Source organism: Podarcis vaucheri (assembly GCF_965113315.1).
Source record: "Podarcis vaucheri genome assembly, chromosome: 3".
Classification (NCBI taxonomy): Eukaryota; Metazoa; Chordata; class Lepidosauria; order Squamata; family Lacertidae; genus Podarcis; species Podarcis vaucheri.
The window spans coordinates 2,555,628-2,573,818 of record NC_138761.1 but is presented as its reverse complement, the minus strand read 5'-3'; the positions used below and the strand labels follow the sequence as shown (position 1 = coordinate 2,573,818).

The 18,191-nt window shown below is 47.4% G+C and overlaps 1 protein-coding gene across 13 annotated transcripts in view; it reads right to left on the bottom strand.

Annotated features, from left to right (window-relative positions):
• Positions 1-18,191, bottom strand: part of OTOF (otoferlin) — a 221,762-nt gene that overhangs the window by 74,001 nt on the left and 129,570 nt on the right. For all 13 annotated transcript variants that reach the window (XM_082217194.1, XM_082217197.1, XM_082217190.1 and 10 more), the window contains 11 exons: positions 16,932-16,994; positions 14,159-14,243; positions 11,646-11,805; positions 10,480-10,666; positions 9,242-9,428; positions 7,988-8,211; positions 6,966-7,074; positions 4,433-4,619; positions 3,547-3,667; positions 2,365-2,465; positions 2,069-2,159 (listed from right to left, as the gene is read on the bottom strand). In XM_082217194.1, the coding sequence (XP_082073320.1) occupies positions 2,069-2,159; positions 2,365-2,465; positions 3,547-3,667; positions 4,433-4,619; positions 6,966-7,074; positions 7,988-8,211; positions 9,242-9,428; positions 10,480-10,666; positions 11,646-11,805; positions 14,159-14,243; positions 16,932-16,994 (1,515 nt within the window). The remainder of the gene's footprint in view (positions 1-2,068; positions 2,160-2,364; positions 2,466-3,546; positions 3,668-4,432; positions 4,620-6,965; positions 7,075-7,987; positions 8,212-9,241; positions 9,429-10,479; positions 10,667-11,645; positions 11,806-14,158; positions 14,244-16,931; positions 16,995-18,191) is intronic.

The following is an 18,191-nucleotide window of genomic DNA, read 5'->3' as shown; positions in this document are numbered from 1 at the left end:
CGTTATCTCCCTGGCAGTTTCCCAACACTGCTGATGTCTGTTGCTATCTTACTTTACTTTAGAAAATGTGATTGTTCAAACACAGGTGTTTATGCTGGTCTTGGTGAAAAGGATGTTGGAAAACGCCAATTAGAATGAGAATGGAAGCAGTGGGAATTTCTGACGTTTGCTGGCTCCTCCAAAGTCCAGAAATCAAGCAAGCCAGCAAATGCAACGGTACTTCTTGTTCCTGTTTTTGAGCCCACAAATGATCCACAATCGATTGCATTCCCTTCCCCACAATCACACCGTATTTCCTTGGCTCTGAAATGTAACGGCCCATTGGTCAGCAAGGTTCGGAAGTCTCTCCCTCTGAAGACAAGGGAGAGAGTCTTTAAAGAGCCTCCTTGCAGTTGTGCTCACTCTCACCATCCAGGATCCAAACCTGATCTGATTTTGGGTGAGGATGCTTACTTGTGTGGATCATTACTGCAGTCAAAAACCAACCATTCATGTTTTGCCTGATAGGCACATGAAAGGACCGAGGGTCACAGATCTTTCCTTTACAAATTGCTAGAGAGAACTCTGTGAGATCGCTTCCTTTGTCTGCCTTGGCAGGAAGTTGTAACACTACATCCTTCCTTCCTTCTTGCCTGAGCATCTCTTTATTCGTCAAGCCTCCAAAGCTGACCACACATGGATCCGAACCTTGATTCTGTACTTTTGAAATTCAGATAGTAGAAATAAACCCGCCTTCTTTTTGCTACTGCAATTGCTGCTTCAATACCCACTTATGTAAGTAAACACTACTTTTACTTTTTTACGAAACAATGTATGTGTTATTGTTATTTATAAGGGGGAGAAAATGGGTAATACCAGCAAAATCCAGTCTGCCTTTAGTGTTATTGTTTGTAGAAGCTAAAATATATCTTGTCTCAGCTTCCAAGTTTAAGCTGCAAAGGATGATACTCTGTTGACCTCATAAGCATGAGCGAGGAAGGATAATAACTGGTGTCTAAATCTATTCCCACAATGGGTAAACTAGAACAGCTATAGTGTCAGGAATAGGCTAGGATTAGTTCAATTTTAGAGCCACAATGCTTTGGTTTATTTTGCATTCTGTTTTGACCTTCTGCTTGATTTTCCTCTACCTTTTATTTTTAATAACATTTCATAATTTGACCACTGACGTGTGTGCGATTGCCAGCCTCAGGCTTTTAGAATCCTCCACATCACTTGGAATTCATGCTACTGGAAGTTTAGGATGAGGGTTGTAAGACGTTTAAAAATCCAATTTTCTGTTCTACTCACGGGTAGTTGTTTTAAAATCAAATTGTCCACAGGAAAAAGTCAGCGCTCTCCGGCAACAGCAATGCGGCTTCACTCCGTGAAAGAAGCAGTCAATTTGAAGCACCGCGCCTTTACACTCTGAGTAACTCATAAGCAGAGTGTCCCTACGCCCTTTTAAAATGTGGTTTGGGGCGGGGTACTGGGTTATTGTTTTTATTTTGATTATATATTTTGTGGTTTTATATTTCGTTCTGTGAACCACCCTGAGACCTCCGGGTATAGGGCAGTATAAAAATTCAATAAATAATAATATTTTAGGAATATATATATAAAATTGTCCAGTAGCACCTTAGAGACCAACTGAGTTTGTTCTTGGTACAAGCTTTCGTGTGCACGCACACTTCTTCAGATATTTTAGGAAGTTTAGGTGGGGGGTCCACCAGGGAAACGATCTAGCTGCTTTGATCTTGGACTAGGATATGGGAGGGTGGGGGCAGCAACTACCAGAGAATCGTGCCCACTGGCAACACTGCAGGGCTGTTGTGTTGCAATCAGGCTAGGAAAATAATAATAATAATAATTTATTATTTATACCCCGCCCATCTGGCTGGGCTTCCCCAGCCACTCTGGGCGGCTTCCAAAGGAATATTAAAATACTATAATACATAAAACATTAAAAGCTTCCCGAAAAGAGTGTGGAAAAGGCTCTCTTGGGCACCTCTGCCCACTGCACCCCCTGCCCATTCGATTTTCCTTTTTTTTCCCCATCTGGGGGCTCCCAATCTGGAGAGACACTCACCAGTTCCCGCATGCATGATTTCAGCCTCTCCCGGTCCAGCCGCGTCCGGGAGGAATGGTTTTGGTCCTTGTTGGAGAGGGTCACAAACCGCCTGTTGGGACAGGTCAAGGGGTGGGGCAGAGAAGAGAGACTTAAGCTGGTGCCAACAAGAAAGGGCAGCAAAGATGGTCTGGGAGGGGTGTGTGTGTGCCCAGACTTGAGGAGACAGTTTGGCAGCGGGATGAATCTCATGGCCCTTCCCTTGCAACTTCCTGATATTTTGAGGGTCCTTCTCCCCCCAGTTGTGGCTGACTCACAGGCATGCGCTGCTTAGCTCCTCCAGGACCCCTCGGAGGCGCCGTTCCGGGTGTGGCTTCTCAGTCTTCATCATCTCATGAACGTCATTCAAGCCTTCTTCCTGGAAGGTCAAAAACAACCGTCAACGTAGCAGGGCTACCAGGCAGGGTGGGGCTCAGGAAGACAGGGAACTAATGCCAGTGTAGTGGAAGAAGTAAAGATCACCAGTGTTGAAGCAATGATTCTTCAACATCAGCTTTGTTGGACTGGTCATGTTGTGCGGGTGCCTGATGATCGTCTTCCAAAGCAACTACTCTATTCTGAACTTTAAAATGGTAAGCGTAGTGCTGGTGGTCAACAAAAGAGGTTTAAAGACTCTCTCAAAGCAAATTTTAAAAAATGTAGTATAAAGGTAAAGGTAAAGGGACTGTTAGGTCTGGCCGTTAGGTCCAGTCGCGGACGACTCTGGGGTTGCGGCGCTCATCTTGCTTTACAGGCCAAGGGAGCCAGCATACAGCTTCCAGGTCATGTGGCCAGCATGACTAAGCCACTTCTGGCGAACCAGAGCAGCGCACGGAAACACCGTTTACCTTCCCACCAGAGCGGTACCTATTTATCTACTTGTACTTTGACGTGCTTTCAAACTGCTAGGTTGGCAGGAGCTGGGACCGAGCAACGGGAGCTCATCCCGTCGTGGGGATTTGAACCGCTGACCTTCTGCTCGGCAAGTCCTAGGCTCTGAGGTTTAACCCACAGCGCCACCCGCGTCCCTCAAAAATGTAGTATAAACACCAACAATTGGGAAACATTGGTCTGCAAGCTCTCCAATTGGAGAACAGCCTTTACCAAAGGTGACATGGGCTTTGAAGATGCTCAAACTCAGGACAAAAGGGAGAAGCGTGCTAAGAGGAAGGCACACTTGGCAAACCCTCATCGTGATCAACTCCGCCCCAGAAGCCAATGTCCCCACTGTGGAAGGGCGTGTGGATCCAGAATTGGCCTCCACAGTCAATTACGGACTCATTGTTAAAACCGTGTTTATGGAAGACAATCTTACTCGGCTACGAGGGATCGCCAAAGAAGAAGAAGATAGAATTGCAGAGTTGGAAGGGGCCAAGGGTCATCTAGCAACTGGAGCCATGGGTCACCACAATGTTTCCCTCCCCACCCCACACCTCCCCCAGACCCTCTTGGGCGCCCACCAGCTTGTCCGCAATCTTGTCCATGATGTTGGAGTTGTAGAGACGCCTTCGCTGGTCCTGCCACCAGCTCTTAATGTAGATGCAAGGCTTCTTCTCAAAGTACGGCAGGTGGAAGTAGTTCCTGGGAGCAGGGGGAGGAAGGAGCAGGCAGTAAACCTCAGGAGTTGAAAGGGGCTATAGTTGGGCAGCAACTGTTCAGAACTTACGGAACTCTCTGCCACAAGATGGTTGCTGGCTTAGCTGGCTTTCGGAGAAGTTATCACAGGCTGTTAGCCATGATACGTTCTCAAGGAAGCGGCTAAGTTCAGAGGCAGCACGCCACTCTGGGTGGCTTCTAACAAAGATTAAAAATACATTAAAATGTCACACATTTAAAGCTTCCCTAAACAGGGCTGCCTTCAGATGTCTTCTAAAAGTTTGGTAGTTATTTTTCTCTTTGACATCTGGTGGGAGGGCGTTCCACAGAGCAGGTGCCACCACTGAGAAGGCCCTCTGCCTGGTTCCCTGTAACCTCATTTCTCGCAGTGAAGGAACCACCAGAAGGCCCTCATAGCTGGACCTCAGCTGAACGATGGGGGTGGAGACGCTCCTTCAGGTCTACTGGACCAAGGCCATTTAGGGCTTTAAAGGTCAGCACCAACACTTTGAATTGTGTTGGTTCTGTGAGCCTATGTTCTCATCGAAATAAATGTGTGCATTAAATCGGCCCGGCAACCCTGCAGGGGAGTCCTCTGAGGTCAGCTCAGTGCTACTGCCCTCGATGGACCATACTATGTGATGTCCTAAGGACACAAGGAGGCAAGAAGAAATTCTGGGACCTCTCTCCACCACCCTTTCCAACAACAAGGATTTTCATGTCAACCGGACCGGCGAAAGTTTCGCTTGCCTGTCGGTGATCAAAGGCCTCAAAGGTGGGGAAGAGGAGATGGAGACAAACTCCCCATCGTCTGTGCTTTCCTCGTCACTCTCGTTCTCCAGCAGCTGAGACTCTTCCTCATTTCCATCTCCTCCACTATCTTTCTTCTTCTTGATCATGGGCTTTGACATCCCGTCGATTTCATTGCCATAATTGCCTGGGGAAAACAGAAGGGATAGACTTACCATGGAAGGGCAGAATCGGACGGAACTAGGGTTGCCATACAGCCGGAATTTCCTGGATGCAGTCGGTATTTACCCCTCGCAACTTTTGTGTCTGGATCTACACTTTTTGAACTATGCAACCCTAGGATCTTGTGATACACGGTTCAGGAATAATCTGAGTCAAGGGCAGCGCATAATGCTGGTGGTCAACAAAAGAGGTTCAAAGACTCTCTCAAGGCAAATCTTTAAAAAAAAATGTAGCATAAACACCAACAACTGGGAAACACTGGCCTGCGAGCGCTCCAGTTGGAAAACAGCCTTCACCAAAGGTGTTGTGGGCTTTGAAGACGCTCGAACTCAGGACGCAAGGGAGAAACGTGCCAAGAGGAAGGCATGCTTGGCAAATCCACACCATGATCAACTCCTGCCCAGAAGCCTATGTCCCCACTGTGGAAGGACGTGGGGATCCAGAATTGGCCACCATAGTCACTTACGGACTCACTGTTAAGACCGTGTTTATGGAAGACAATCTTACTCGGCTACAAGGGATCACCAAAGAAGAAGCCTCAGATTTGATTTCTGGTACCATTTTGTGGGAGTGATGCTCCACCGGTGCTGAGGCATACCTCGCACACGGCATGCCACAACGTGCCAAGGACCCTTGCGGCCACTTCTCCCTGAACTCTACCTCTTGGCCAGAAGACAGGGTTTCCCCCCAGACCGTTTGTCCTCTCACAGATTTGGTTACTAGACATAACGCTGGGCTGGAGCGTGACCGGGGACGCAGACGTAATCAAGTATCGGGAAAAACATTTTAGGGAAACACCTGCTGACACGTGTATTTGACAAAGCTGGAAATGTGCTTAGATGGAGATACGTCATGTTCAGGGTGGTTTCACTACTGTATCCAATTGTTGACTTCTGCTAATAAAAGGAGCCTCTGCACAGCTAGTCGGCAGCTTGCTTGGAGCACAGAATCATAGAATCCTAGAGTTGGAAAAGACCACAAGGGCCATCGAGTCCAACCCCCTGCCAAGCAGGAAACACCATCAGAGCACTCCTGACATATGGTTGTCAAGCCTCTGCTTAAAGACCTCCAAACTAGGAGACTCCACCACACTCCTTGGCAGCAAATTCCACTGTCAAACAGCTCTTACTGTCAGGAAGTTCTTCCTCATGTTTAGGTGGAATCTTCTTTCTTGTACTTTGGATCCATTGCTCCGTGTCCGCTTCTCTGGAGCAGCAGAAAACAACCTTTCTCCCTCCTCTATGTGACATCCTTTTATATATTTGAACATGGCTATCATATCACCCCTTAACCTCCTCTTCTCCAGGCTAAACATGCCCAGCTCCCTTAGCCGTTCCTCATAAGGCATCGTTTCCAGGCCTTTGACCATTTTGGTTGCCCTCCTCTGGACACGTTCCAGTTTGTCAGTGTCCTTCTTGAATTGTGGTGCCCAGAACTGGACACAGTACTCCAGGTGAGGTCTGACCAGAGCAGAATACAGTGGCACTATTACTTCCCTTGATCTAGATGCTATACTCCTATTGATGCAGCCCAGAATTGCATTGGCCAGCATGGTTCTGTACAGCTCACCTGCATCCAACCTCCCGACGTCCTCCGTTATTCCTACACACTTGGTCCTCAGAGAGCCCATGCTCTTCTTCCAGTGCCACATTTTGCACATGGTTGTTGTAATGTCTCATTCTCACATTGCATAATGTTGCAGGTTGCCTTTAATTGCTCAATTGATTCATGAGTATGGGAACTATTTAAATGTCTCCTCCCTCTCTGCTCTACTGCTCTTGTTTTCTTTATGCTTGCTCTTGACTCTGACTATGGAAGAAGACCGGTGTGAGAGTTGCCTTGTTGTCTTGTTATTTGCTTTCTAAATAAAACCCCTGATGTTACTATTCTAACCACAGTTGATTCTGCTGCCTTCTGCTGTAAAGGACTGAGTTTATTTGCTGCAAACGGGAGTTACCGTATTTTTCGCTCTATAAGACGCACCAGACCATAAGACGCACCTAGTTTTTGGAGGAGAAAAACAAGAAGAAAAATATTCTGAATCTCAGAAGTCAGAACAGCAAGAGGGATCGCTGCGCAGTGAAAGCAGCGATCCCTCTTACTGTTCTGGCTTCTGGGATAGCTGCGCAGCCTGCATCTGCTCCATAGGACGCACACACATTTCCCCTTACTTTTTAGGAGGGAAAAAGTGAGTCTTATAGAGCAAAAAATACGGTAAATGCGCACAGTTCTGTGCGCACAGCACCCCAGAAGGCCAATGCCCCTCCTTGGTGGAGCTGCTCACCCCATCCCCTAATGAAGCCATACCAACCTATGGTGACCTCAAAGTTGATGGGCTTGTCTCCATTCTTCCTGTCAATCATGGTGGCCTCCAGGAAGGACCCAAAGAGAAAGAACTCATCCATCTTGCCCGTGCAGTTCTGGTGGGTGGGAGAAGGACATAAGACGAACTTAGGAAGTTGGAGATTTGGGGTAGAATGAATTTATTGTTCTGGGGAAGAATATCAGTGATTAAAATGATTGTCTTGCTAAGAATGTTATTTTTATTCCAATCGATCCTGGTGATAGGCGGTACTCGAAGCTTTAAAGAATGGCAAAAAAATATTTCCAGATTCATCTGGCAGGGGAAGAAACCAAGGCTAAAATAGAAATTGCTATCAGATGTTAAGGGGTGGGGTTCGCCTTGCTGGACTTAAAACTATATTATGAGGCATCCTGTATTTGCTGGATCTGGGATCGGATAATATTGAGAAATGGGGATATTTTAGATTTAGAAGGACATGATAACACATTTGGATGGCATGCATCTTTATGGTATGAAAAAGCAAATGTGCATGAAGGTTTTCAGAATCATATAATAAGGAAATCAATTTTTAGGGTATGGGAAAAATATAAAAAAATATTAGAACAAAAGGACATAAGAAGAACTTGCTGCATCCGGCTAGAAGGAACCCTGACAGTCAAGGCAAGTTCAGCAAATGTGTGAGGAGAGGGTATAGAATCATAGAACTATAGAGTTGGAAGGGACCCCAGAAGCCATCTAGTCCAGCCCCTTGCAATGCAAGAAGTAAGGCCCATTTATTTAACTAAAGCAACTGAGAGAAATAAGGGCGCTGCCTCTGGGGTCCAAATCCTGCAATAACTCACAAGTCAGGAGCTAAATCCTAGGGGAAGGAAATCCATAGAAAAGCTGGTGTTCCCTGCTACCCTTGCGGTGGAGCTTAAGGAACCACAGAATAAACAAGAACTAGCAAGGAAAGGATAATAATAACAATAATTTTATTATTTATACCCTGCCCATCTGGCTGGGTTGGGCCAGGATCAGAGACTTACGTCGGCAACTGCCGTGGCCATCTCGACTTGGACTTCAGTGGAACTGGTGAGCTCCGGATTGCTGGTATCCAAGATTTCCACGGCCAAGCTGAGCAGGAGGCGGGCACGGAAGGAGACTCCTTCACCCAGGCCCTCATTCAAGTCCTGGTGCTCATCCATCAGGGTGTAGTTGCGCGTAGAGCCGTACATGTTCACCCAGGCAGGGCCAAACGTGGGCAGGAAGCCTGGCCAAGAACAGCAGAGCAAAGGGAAGAAGGTCAATGTTGACGCAGCGCATCGTTAACCTGCGGAACTCGCTCCAGCAGGAGGCAATAGCAGACACAAAATAATAATAATAATAATAATAATAATAATAATAATAATAATAATAATAATAAATTTATTATTTATACCCCACCCATCTGGCTGGGCTTCCCCAGCCACTCTGGGCGGCTTCCCAAAAAATATTAAAATACAGTAATACATCAAACATTAAAAGCTTCCCTAAACAGGGCTGCCTTCAGATGTCTTCTAAAAGTCTGGTAGTTGTTGTTCTCTTTGACATCTGGCGGGAGGGCGTTCCACAGGGAGGGCGCCACTACCGAGAAGGCCCTCTGCCTGGTTCCCTGTAACTTGGCTTCTTGCAGTGAGGGAACCACCAGAAGGCCCTGGGTGCTGGACCTCAGCGTCCGGGTAAAAAGATGGGGGTGGAGGCGCTCCTTCAGATATACTGGACCAAGGCAGTTTAGGGCTTTAAAGGTCAGCACCAACACTTTGAATTGTGCTCGGAAACGTACTGGGAGCCAATGTAGGTCTTTCAAGACCGGTGATATATGGTCTCGGCGGTCGCTCCCAGTCACCAGTCTGGCTGCTGCGTTCTGGATTAGTTGTAGTTTCTGGGTCACCTTCAAAGGTAGCCCCACGTAGAGCGCATGGCAGTAGTCCAAGCGGGAGATAACCAGAGCATGCACCACTTTGGCGAGACAGTCCGCGGGCAGGTAGGGTCTCAGCCTGCGTACCAGACGGAGCTGGTAAACAGCTGCCCTGGACACGGATTTGACCTGCGCCTCCATGGACAGCTCTGAGTCCAAAATGACTCCCAGGCTGCGCACCTGGTCCTTCAGAGGCACAGTTGCCCCATTCAGGACCAGGGAATTGCATAACTTTAAAAGAAAATTAGACCAAACTAATATTAAGTCTATCCTGGATATGCTGTGCCGGTTTTGTTTTTGCTTTTTTGCAAAACAATGGCACTTCGTTCGTGCTTCACCTCACCTTTGTCTCCTTCGTTGGAGATCTTCCTGAGGTCGATGAAATGGGTCCCAATGGCCACGTCGTTGACCTTGTCAGAATCGCGGATCTGGACCTTGATGCGCTTGCACAGTGGGGGGAACATTTCCGTGAAGACAATCTGCTCGTTCCACGTGGGCTCGTAGCTGCTTTTCTGGACTGAGGTTTTCCCCTGAGAAAGACATAAGGAGATAAGGACACCAGAAGAACCTCAACGGGCCAAAACCTGAAGGTCTGTCTAGCCCAGCATCCTGTCTCCAAGAGTGGAGAGGCAGATGTTCCCAGGAAGCCTACAGACAACCACGTTCTCCTACTGTTGTTTGAAGAAGAAGACAAAGAGTTTGGATTTGATATCCCGCTTTATCACTACCCGAAGGAGTCTCAAAGCAGCTCACATTCTCCTTTCCCTTCCTCCCCACAAAAAACACTCTGTGAGGTGAGTGGGGCTGAGAGACTTCAGAGAAGTGTGACTGGCCCAAGGTCACCCAGCAGCTGCATGTGGAGGAGCGGAGACGCGAACCCGGTTCCCCAGATTACGAGTCCACCACTCTTCACCACTACACCACACTGGCTCTTGCCAGCAACGTGCATTCAAAGGTAAGCTGCTCCTGGTGCTGGAGGTTCCGTATAGACCTCAGGAACTGCATCCCTTGATAGGGATCTTCTGGGAATGATCTAATGGAAGCCAGTGGCCATCTAAGGCTGATCAAAGGTCCCAGGCCACAACCAGACTGAGCCACGCAGCAGGAGATTACAATGTCATAGAATACAATTTCATAGAATCATCTTGGTTTCCCTCCTCTGCACACCTTCCAACTTATCACCATCCTTCTTAAATTGTGGTGCCCAGAATTGGATGAAGGACTCCAGGTGGGGTCTGACCAACAAGGAATAACATGGTACTATTCCTTCCTTTAAGGTGATAGTCCTTTAAAGGAATAGACGCGGGTGGCGCTGTGGGTTAAACCACAGAGCCTCGGACTTGCCGATCCTTGTGGTTTGAAATTTGACAAGCAAAGTTATTGTTTTCAGCACCTTTTGATATCTAAACCGATATAATAATTCAACTTTCTTCTATTTATTGAATGGCCGTTGCAGTCTAACTTATTAGAGCGATGGTCCAAAGGATGCACATCATTAAACAAAAGCCAGCTGTCTCTCTGCAAGTGAGGGGGACTCTCAGCTGGGCAGAGTCTTGAGGCTCTCTTAACATGCCCATGTACCTTTTGTCCTGCAAAGAGGACCTGGACGTAGGGGTCCACCAGGTCCTTGTTTTCTCCAATGAGGGCCTTCTTGACGTTGGCCATGATGCTGGTGTTCATGCGAGGGAGACCCTCTGCCCGGTAGATCTTGATGTAGAAGCGCGCCCACTGCCTCTCCGGAGGGACGCCGTCGGGAAGGAGCAGGTTCCTGCAAGACACGGTCAAGACCGTTTTGGGAAATGATATACAACGAGTTGAAGAAAATGTTCCATCTGACATTTGTTAAGAAACCTAAAGCACTCTTGCCACTGTTGTTGCATACATGAAAATGTTCTTCAATTTCCTTGGCAGGTTTTTTCATAGAATCATAGAATCATAGAATCATTTCCTACAATCCCTAACAAAAATGCTTCAGGCTTTTTTACAAATGTGAATTGGAACATTTTCGTCAACTCATTGTATATCATTTCCCAGTTTTTTAAAATCTTACTACAGTCCCACCACATATGGTAAAAAGTCCCTTCTTTTTCCTTACATTTCCAGCATATATTTGAAGCAGTTTTATACATTCTTCCTATCTGCACTGGTGTTATATACCATCTATACATCATTTTCATGTAATTTTCTTTCAGCAAAGAACAATCTGTAAAAGAGTGGTGTAGTGGTTAAGACCAGTGGACTCGTAATCTGGTGAACGGGGTTCGCTTCCCTGCTCCTCCACATGCAGCTGCTGGGTGACCTTGGGCCAGTCACACTTCTCTGAAGTCTCTCAGCCCCACTCATCTCACAGAGTGTTTGTTGTGGGGCAGGAAGGGAAAGAAGATTGTTAGCCACTTTGAGACCCCACTTTAAGGCAGGGGTCAGCAACCTAAGGCCCATGGGCCACAAATGGCCCACGGGGGTTGTTTAACTGGCCCCTGAGCCGCTCCCAAACCAAGTCCCCATACGCTGTCCTAAACTGGTATGGGGACTTGCTTCTCTGGCGCCAAAAATCTTGTCTGTGTTGCGTCTCCACTGGAGTGAACTGGCCCAGGTGAGGTAAAGCTTGCCGACCCCTGCCTTAAGGGGGAGTGGAAGGTGGCATATCAAGTCCAAACTCTTCTTCTTCTCCTCCTCCTCCTCTCTCTCCTTCGTCCCTTTCCCCGCCCTCTGCTCTTCTCTCCTTCCTCGCCCTCTCCCCTCCTCACCCTTCAATGTCATCCTCGTCAGTCTCGTTCGCCTTGTGGGGTGTCTTGATGTTGTCCCCTTTGCCCACCACCGCGATGTCCACCTTCACATAACCCTTCAGCCCCGCGGTGATGTCCTCCGGGTCCGAGAGGAGCGCCCACTTGTGGTAGAACTGGTGCTCTGCAAGGAGAAGACAAGGAGCCACCATGAGACCCTGCGAGGTGGGCCAGGGAAAGGGCAGGATCGCCCACAAGTTGAGCATCTAGGCAGAGCCTCGCGCCTTTGTTCCCCCAGGTGGACTGGTGTAAGAACCGCTGCTTCATTAGGCTCTCAATGCTGCCTGGGAAACAGCCCCTGGGACTTTCCACATTGGATCCCGGGACGCCAGGGGGGACACCAGCCCACAATGGCGCCCACCGAAGGGGATGGGCAGACTTCTGTGAAACCCATTATCAGCGAGGAACATGTCACTCTGCAACCAGTTTAGGAGGATCCTAGCGGCTGAAAAACTGTGGGATGTAATCCACAGGGAGCAGTCAAATGCAACATTGTTTTCCTAGAGTGGTCATGCAAGGGGATGTTTAGTCCAGCCAGTCAAAACTTCCTGTTCCTTTTGATAGAATGTGGGTTTGACTAACCTGTCCAGGTAACAAAAGGACGAGTCACGGAGCACACCTCTCTCTTTTTGACTCCCTTCTTCATTTGACCAGCTTCTAGCTAGGACTGCTCTGCTAGCTCTCAGCTAGCAGCAGCACTCGGATTATTCCCCCATATGGGGTAGATCCACATGTGCATATTTCTAACTAAGTCTGCCTTCCGGAATCCAAGTGTGAACTGATGTGAGTAAACTTCTCTTATTGACTACAAATAAGATTGTGGTGTATTTATTCTTTTAAGAGGGATTCAAGGGAAGTTACCAGGAACGTACAACTCAATCTGAGACAGACTGAATTGTGTAATAGTGAGAGGCTCCGCCGAAGCCCGGAAGTACCGGAACAGGTTACTTCCGGGTTTCAGTGGTAACGCATGTGCAGAAGCGCCAAATTGCAACCCGTGTGTGTGCAGACGCACTGCTGGGGTTGCGGACGCTGTGGGATGCGGACATGCATCCTGCATGGATCACATTCTCAACCCGAGCATCCACTGTATTTGTAACTTAGTTTGCCTTCAGGGATCCAACCGTGAACTGATGTAAGTAAACTTCTTTTATTGACTTTGAATAAGATAGTGGCGTCTTTATTCTTTTAAGAGGGATTCAAGGGAACTTTCCAGGAACGTACAATTCAATCTGAGACAGACTGAATTCTATACTAGTGAGAGGCTCACACGAGCCTGCAACCAGCTATCTGCTGTGCATGTAAAAAGGGGGAATTGGCAGACGCAATTGATGGACTATATAGAACTGGCTGAAATGACTGGCAGAATCCAAGATTTGGGAGAAGAAACAATGGAAGAGGACTGGAAAAAATTTAAGGACTATTTACAAAAACAATATAAGTTGTATGAATGTTAAGAGTGTTAAGAAATTGCACAATCCAGAAAAATACGGCTCCAGTAACATGATTGTAAGACATAGAAAATTAAGTTATAAGTAAGAAAAGGTCAAAATTTAAAGTAATATGTTTAATTTAAGGTACAAATAATTGACAAAAACTACTTTAAAGTTAGAAATATAACATTTGAAAAGTACAAAATAAGGTATGAAACAAGGTAATAATTTGCTGGTTTCTTTTTATTACAAAGAACGCAGGGTAAGGGAGATGTGAGGAAGTCCAGTTAGTTATATAAAAAAATGTTTTGAACAGTTGTGGTTTTTTTGTTTTTTCTTCTTTATACTGTTTGTTGGTATATTTGTATTTGTTTTCTGTTTGTTATCCTTTTGGTGAAGGGATTTCGTGTGTTTGTTTTTTGCTTTGTGTTTGGAAACTTAATAAAATATTTTATAAATAAATAAATAAATAAAAAGGGGAATGTAAACTCTGATAAGTAAAGGAACTTGTTAGCACAAGTTAGGAAGGATATTAATAAAGAATATATCCTCTCCTGCCACCCTGAACATTCTCACAAAAAGAATGTCAGATAAAGTGCAGCGAGGGCTCTGGACACACAGGAAAAAAATGGTTTGAGTAAGTGTTTCCCAGGACTGTGGTTGGATAAAGAGATGGTGAGGTGTTGGGGTGGCAGAGGGTGGATGACTAGAGAAATGAACAGCTAAAATGATGCCCTGTGTTCCTGCATTACAGAGGATCAGACTAGGAAGCATAGCTGTCAACTTTTCCCTTTACTTGCGAGGAATCCTATTTGGAATAAGGGAATTTCCCTTTAAAAAAGGGAAACGCTGACAGCTATGCTTGGAAACCCTCAGGGTCCCTTGTAGCTCTATGATTCTATGAATAAAATTTGGCTAACTGGAAATTTGGTGCCAGCCTCCATATTGAACCGCCAAGGAGACGTTTCTCCCACAGCTACTGCCGCCGTCCTGACAGCACGAGAACAGCCTTCTACACCAGGGGAAAAAACTTTTGCCACCTACCTGGCTGGGTGTAAACGGTTCCGACGTCCATTTTGAAGGAGCCAACTAAGGTTCCACTGCGCAGGAGGTTTTTGGAATGAATCACCTTCAGGTTAAAGGGGGGGGGGAGAATTGGAGGAGAGGTTTAGCGAGGAGCCTATCTTGCACCTCGCAGCAGACATTTCTGAGGAATACGATAAACGGGCACCTACTGAACCCTAAATGCTACAGAAATGTTTGTTTGTTTGTTTTAACTGATAGGATGGGTGTAAATGAAGGAATTCGCTTCAGTTAGCAAGGTGGCCATTCAGTCCAATGCTGTTTCTAAACGGTATTACCGTATTTTTCACTCCATAAGATGCACTTTTTTCCTCCTAAAAAGTAAGGGGAAATGTTTGTGCGTCTTATGGAGCAAATGTGTGGTCGGTCGCTGGCTCCCTTGCCCAGACCTCCATTGTTGAATGTTCTGCAGACAGAGGCTGTTTGTTTCCCCAGCGACATGGGACTGGCTGATTAGATTATCTGTCTGGAAACTGTAGAAACGGCTCCCTTTCCTTTCCTAAAGAAGTTGCAGAACTGTGAGTTGAACCCTATAAAAACAGGATTTCTTTCCCTTTGCAAAGTAAGCTCAACAACTTTGAGCTGATCCTCAAAAAATCGGGCTTTCCCCCTTTGCAAAAGAAGCTGCACAACTGTGAACTGAGCCCCCCAAAACGGAGCTTTCCCCCTTTCCTCCTCTAAAAACCAGGTGTGTCTTATGGTCAGGTGCATCTTATGCAGCAAAAAATACAGTAAATTACCCACTGAGGAAAGTCGAATCCCGCAAGACGTACCCAATGCAGTACTGTATTGGCCTGAATATAAGCTGCACCCGAATATAGGCTGCACCTTTAAAATTGGGGGGGGAGGGGAGAGAGACCCCCCCCCCCCGATTATAAGCTGCTCCCTTCCTCGCTGCTTCTGGCTACATCCTGGGAACAAGGGAAGGAGCTGCGCTGTGTTGCCGGCAGCCTTTCCCCTTCCTCTCTCTCTCCCTTCCCAGCCTTGGGGGAGAGTGTGGGGGTCTATGCACTGGGCAGGCTCTGCTTTGCCATGCTCCTAGAGCTGTTTGCCCAGAGCTCCTGGCTGCATACCATAAGGTCATGAATATAAGCCACACTTTAGCTTTTCACGGTTGGCATTTGGGGAAAAGGTGAGACTTATATTCAGGACAATACGGTATATCTTACATGCAGGTTTGGTGCCAAAGATTACATGTACACCCGAAAATTGCATATATCTAAACCCTAGTTGGTGAGGCAGAGGGAGAGAGAATTTTCCATACTCCCAGAGCCCAGCAAGCAATGCTGGGAGCTTAAAAACTCTTTTTGTGGTGGGTAACCTAAGCACAGGGACGCGGGTGGCGCTGTGGGTTAAACCACAGAGCCTAGGACTTGCTGATCAGAAGGTCGGCGGTTCGAATCCCCGCGATGACGGGGTGAGCTCCGTTGCTCGGTCCCAGCTCCTGCCAACCTAGCAGTTCGGAAGCACATCAAAGTGCAAGTAGATCAATAGGTACCGCTCCAGCGGGAAGGTGAACGGCGTTTCCGTGCGCTGCTCTGGTTCACCAGAAGCGGCTTAGTCCTGCTGGCCACATGACCCGGAAGCTGTACGCCGGCTCCCTCGGCCAGTAAAGCGAGATGAGCGCCGCAACTCCAGAGTTGGGCATGATTGGACCTAATGGTCAGGGGTCCCTTTACCTTTACCTAACCTAAGCAGACCTGGTGCAGAAAGATGTTTTAAGCTCTCTGCCTTGCTTGCTGGGCAAAGCCTGCTCAGTGTGTGCATTCTGAGAGGCTAAGGATGCTTGCACAAGATACAGCAGGAACCCAGTGTTGGATAAAAGCAGCAATGCAAAAGCCAGCAGCAGGTGGCTGGAATGCAAAACAGGATGCTGTTGTCTGGAACTGTACTGTTGGGAAAAAGGGGCAGTCCATTCTCTGTACTGAGCACCGGATGTTAGCTCAGAGTGTCATCTGACCTGTACTGGAAGTACAGGGGTGGAGTTGTGACTCTACTGCTGGAGTCTGGTGGGTACAGACACGTTTCTCTGTACTGCTGAATGACAGGAATAAAAGACATGTAAATAGACTCCTGTCTGTCTCTTTTCCCCTCCCTGGGGGAATGCAGGGAGGAGGGAGGATGGTGTGTTCTTCTCACGTCTGAGGAGGATCGCCGATTTATGGCTTTGCCTGGATCCTGCCGGGAGACGCAGATCGGAAGGTCAACAAGTATCTCAGTCGGTTGCCCGGGGGAGGCCAGTTACCTCTGACTGCGAGCTGAGATACTGACACCCAGATGGTCCCATGAGATCTCACGCACAGAGCCAATGTGCACAGCCATTTGAGATTCACATTTCTCTGCATTTTGCAACAGCAGTACTTGACTAAAACCATGTAGAACAGAAATGCACACATTGGAGAGAAGCACACATGATGCTATATCAGTGGAAGAAACATACAGGAATGCCATGCTGCAGAGGAAATTGCTTGCAAAAATATGTGTGTTAGATCAAACGGTGTTTGAACCCATTTCTTGGGGGATGAAGCTCTAGCCTCACATGCCCTAGAGTTGATTCATGTGCTGGTTTGGAGCATCAGGTATTTCTCTTAAATGGTACCCCATTTCTTCATCTGCACCTGTTCCAGCTCTCCAGGTTGCCTTCTCCTAAGCTGTTCATCCTCTATGTCAAAACTGGCCAGTTTACAAGAATTCTCCAACAGAGACAAGAGAGCAGGCAGAGAGTCTTGCTCACCGATATCTTGACAATTTTGTCGAACATGACATCTGGGGGAACGTGGAAGTCGAAGACAAAATACTGGGAGCAGGGAGGAAGGAGAGAGAAAAGGGGTGTGAGGGATTAGCCATGGTAAGAAAGAACATGATTAAAAAACAAAACCCAATGTATATCATTCTAGAAAGCCACGTCCGATGTAGAAGGAGGTGGGGTTGCGGGCTTCACCCTCCCACCATGCGCGTGGGGGCTGGCTCTCAGCCTCCATGCTACTGAGGGAATCCCGATCGCATCATCCCCTGGCCAGCCAATCGGCTGGCCTGGGGGGCGTGGCCTGCTCCATTTAATGCAGGGGCGGCCTGGGATCTCCCTCTTTGTGGTCGCCATTAAGGGCCCTGGTAGGAATTTTTCCACTCGGCAAATTGGCACCAGCCACTTGGTTTTTCACCTACCTTGTAGCAAATCATCACAACTTCCTTGGTATTGGCGGTTAGGCATTGGTATTGGTATTGTTATGTAGATGGAGGGAGGGTACCCGCATATTGAGGGTAATACGATAAAGGATTCTGGGGGGCGTGGCCCTGTCCGAAGCCTATGAAGGTGAGGGCCTAAGGCACGCCCCCGAGCGGTGACCCTGGGGGAGTTCCTAGTTGATGTGCATCAGCAGGACTCCCCCTACTGGTGGGGACTTCAAGTGAACCCTTCCTGGACTTCAAGTGAACAGGCTGAAGCCGGATAGTCGGTTAGGACCAATGCCTAAGCCAATACCGCTCATCACCTGTAACCAATAAAGTTGTGGACATATTTAGCCCATTAACCTTAAATATCTGTGTCATGTGCCTTTATTTCCACTGGGGGGAGGCGGGAACTCACCACGCAACAGCCTTTCTCAACCTTGGGTCCCCAGATGTTGTTGGACTACAACTCCCATCATTCCTAGCCAGCATGACCAGTGGTCAGAGATGATGGGAGTTGTAGTTCTAGAACATCTGGGGACCCAAGGCTGAGAAAGGCTGTTCTAGAATCTCGACGTTCCGCTGCCACGGCCAAGGCAGAAATAAGGGTTAAAATCTACAATTCCCTCAAAATATGAAAGGGGGGGGGGATTCTTGAATTTCGAAAAAGTGGTGGGTTTCTTAAATCATTTTTTCTTAGCAAGACATTCAAATATCAGCATTCAGGGATAAGAGCACTCTTTGGGTCCTTTGCTGCATTGCTGCACTGAAGCATTCCTTTTGCAGAGTTTTTAACTTAAATTAAAATTGTCATTACGCACAGGAG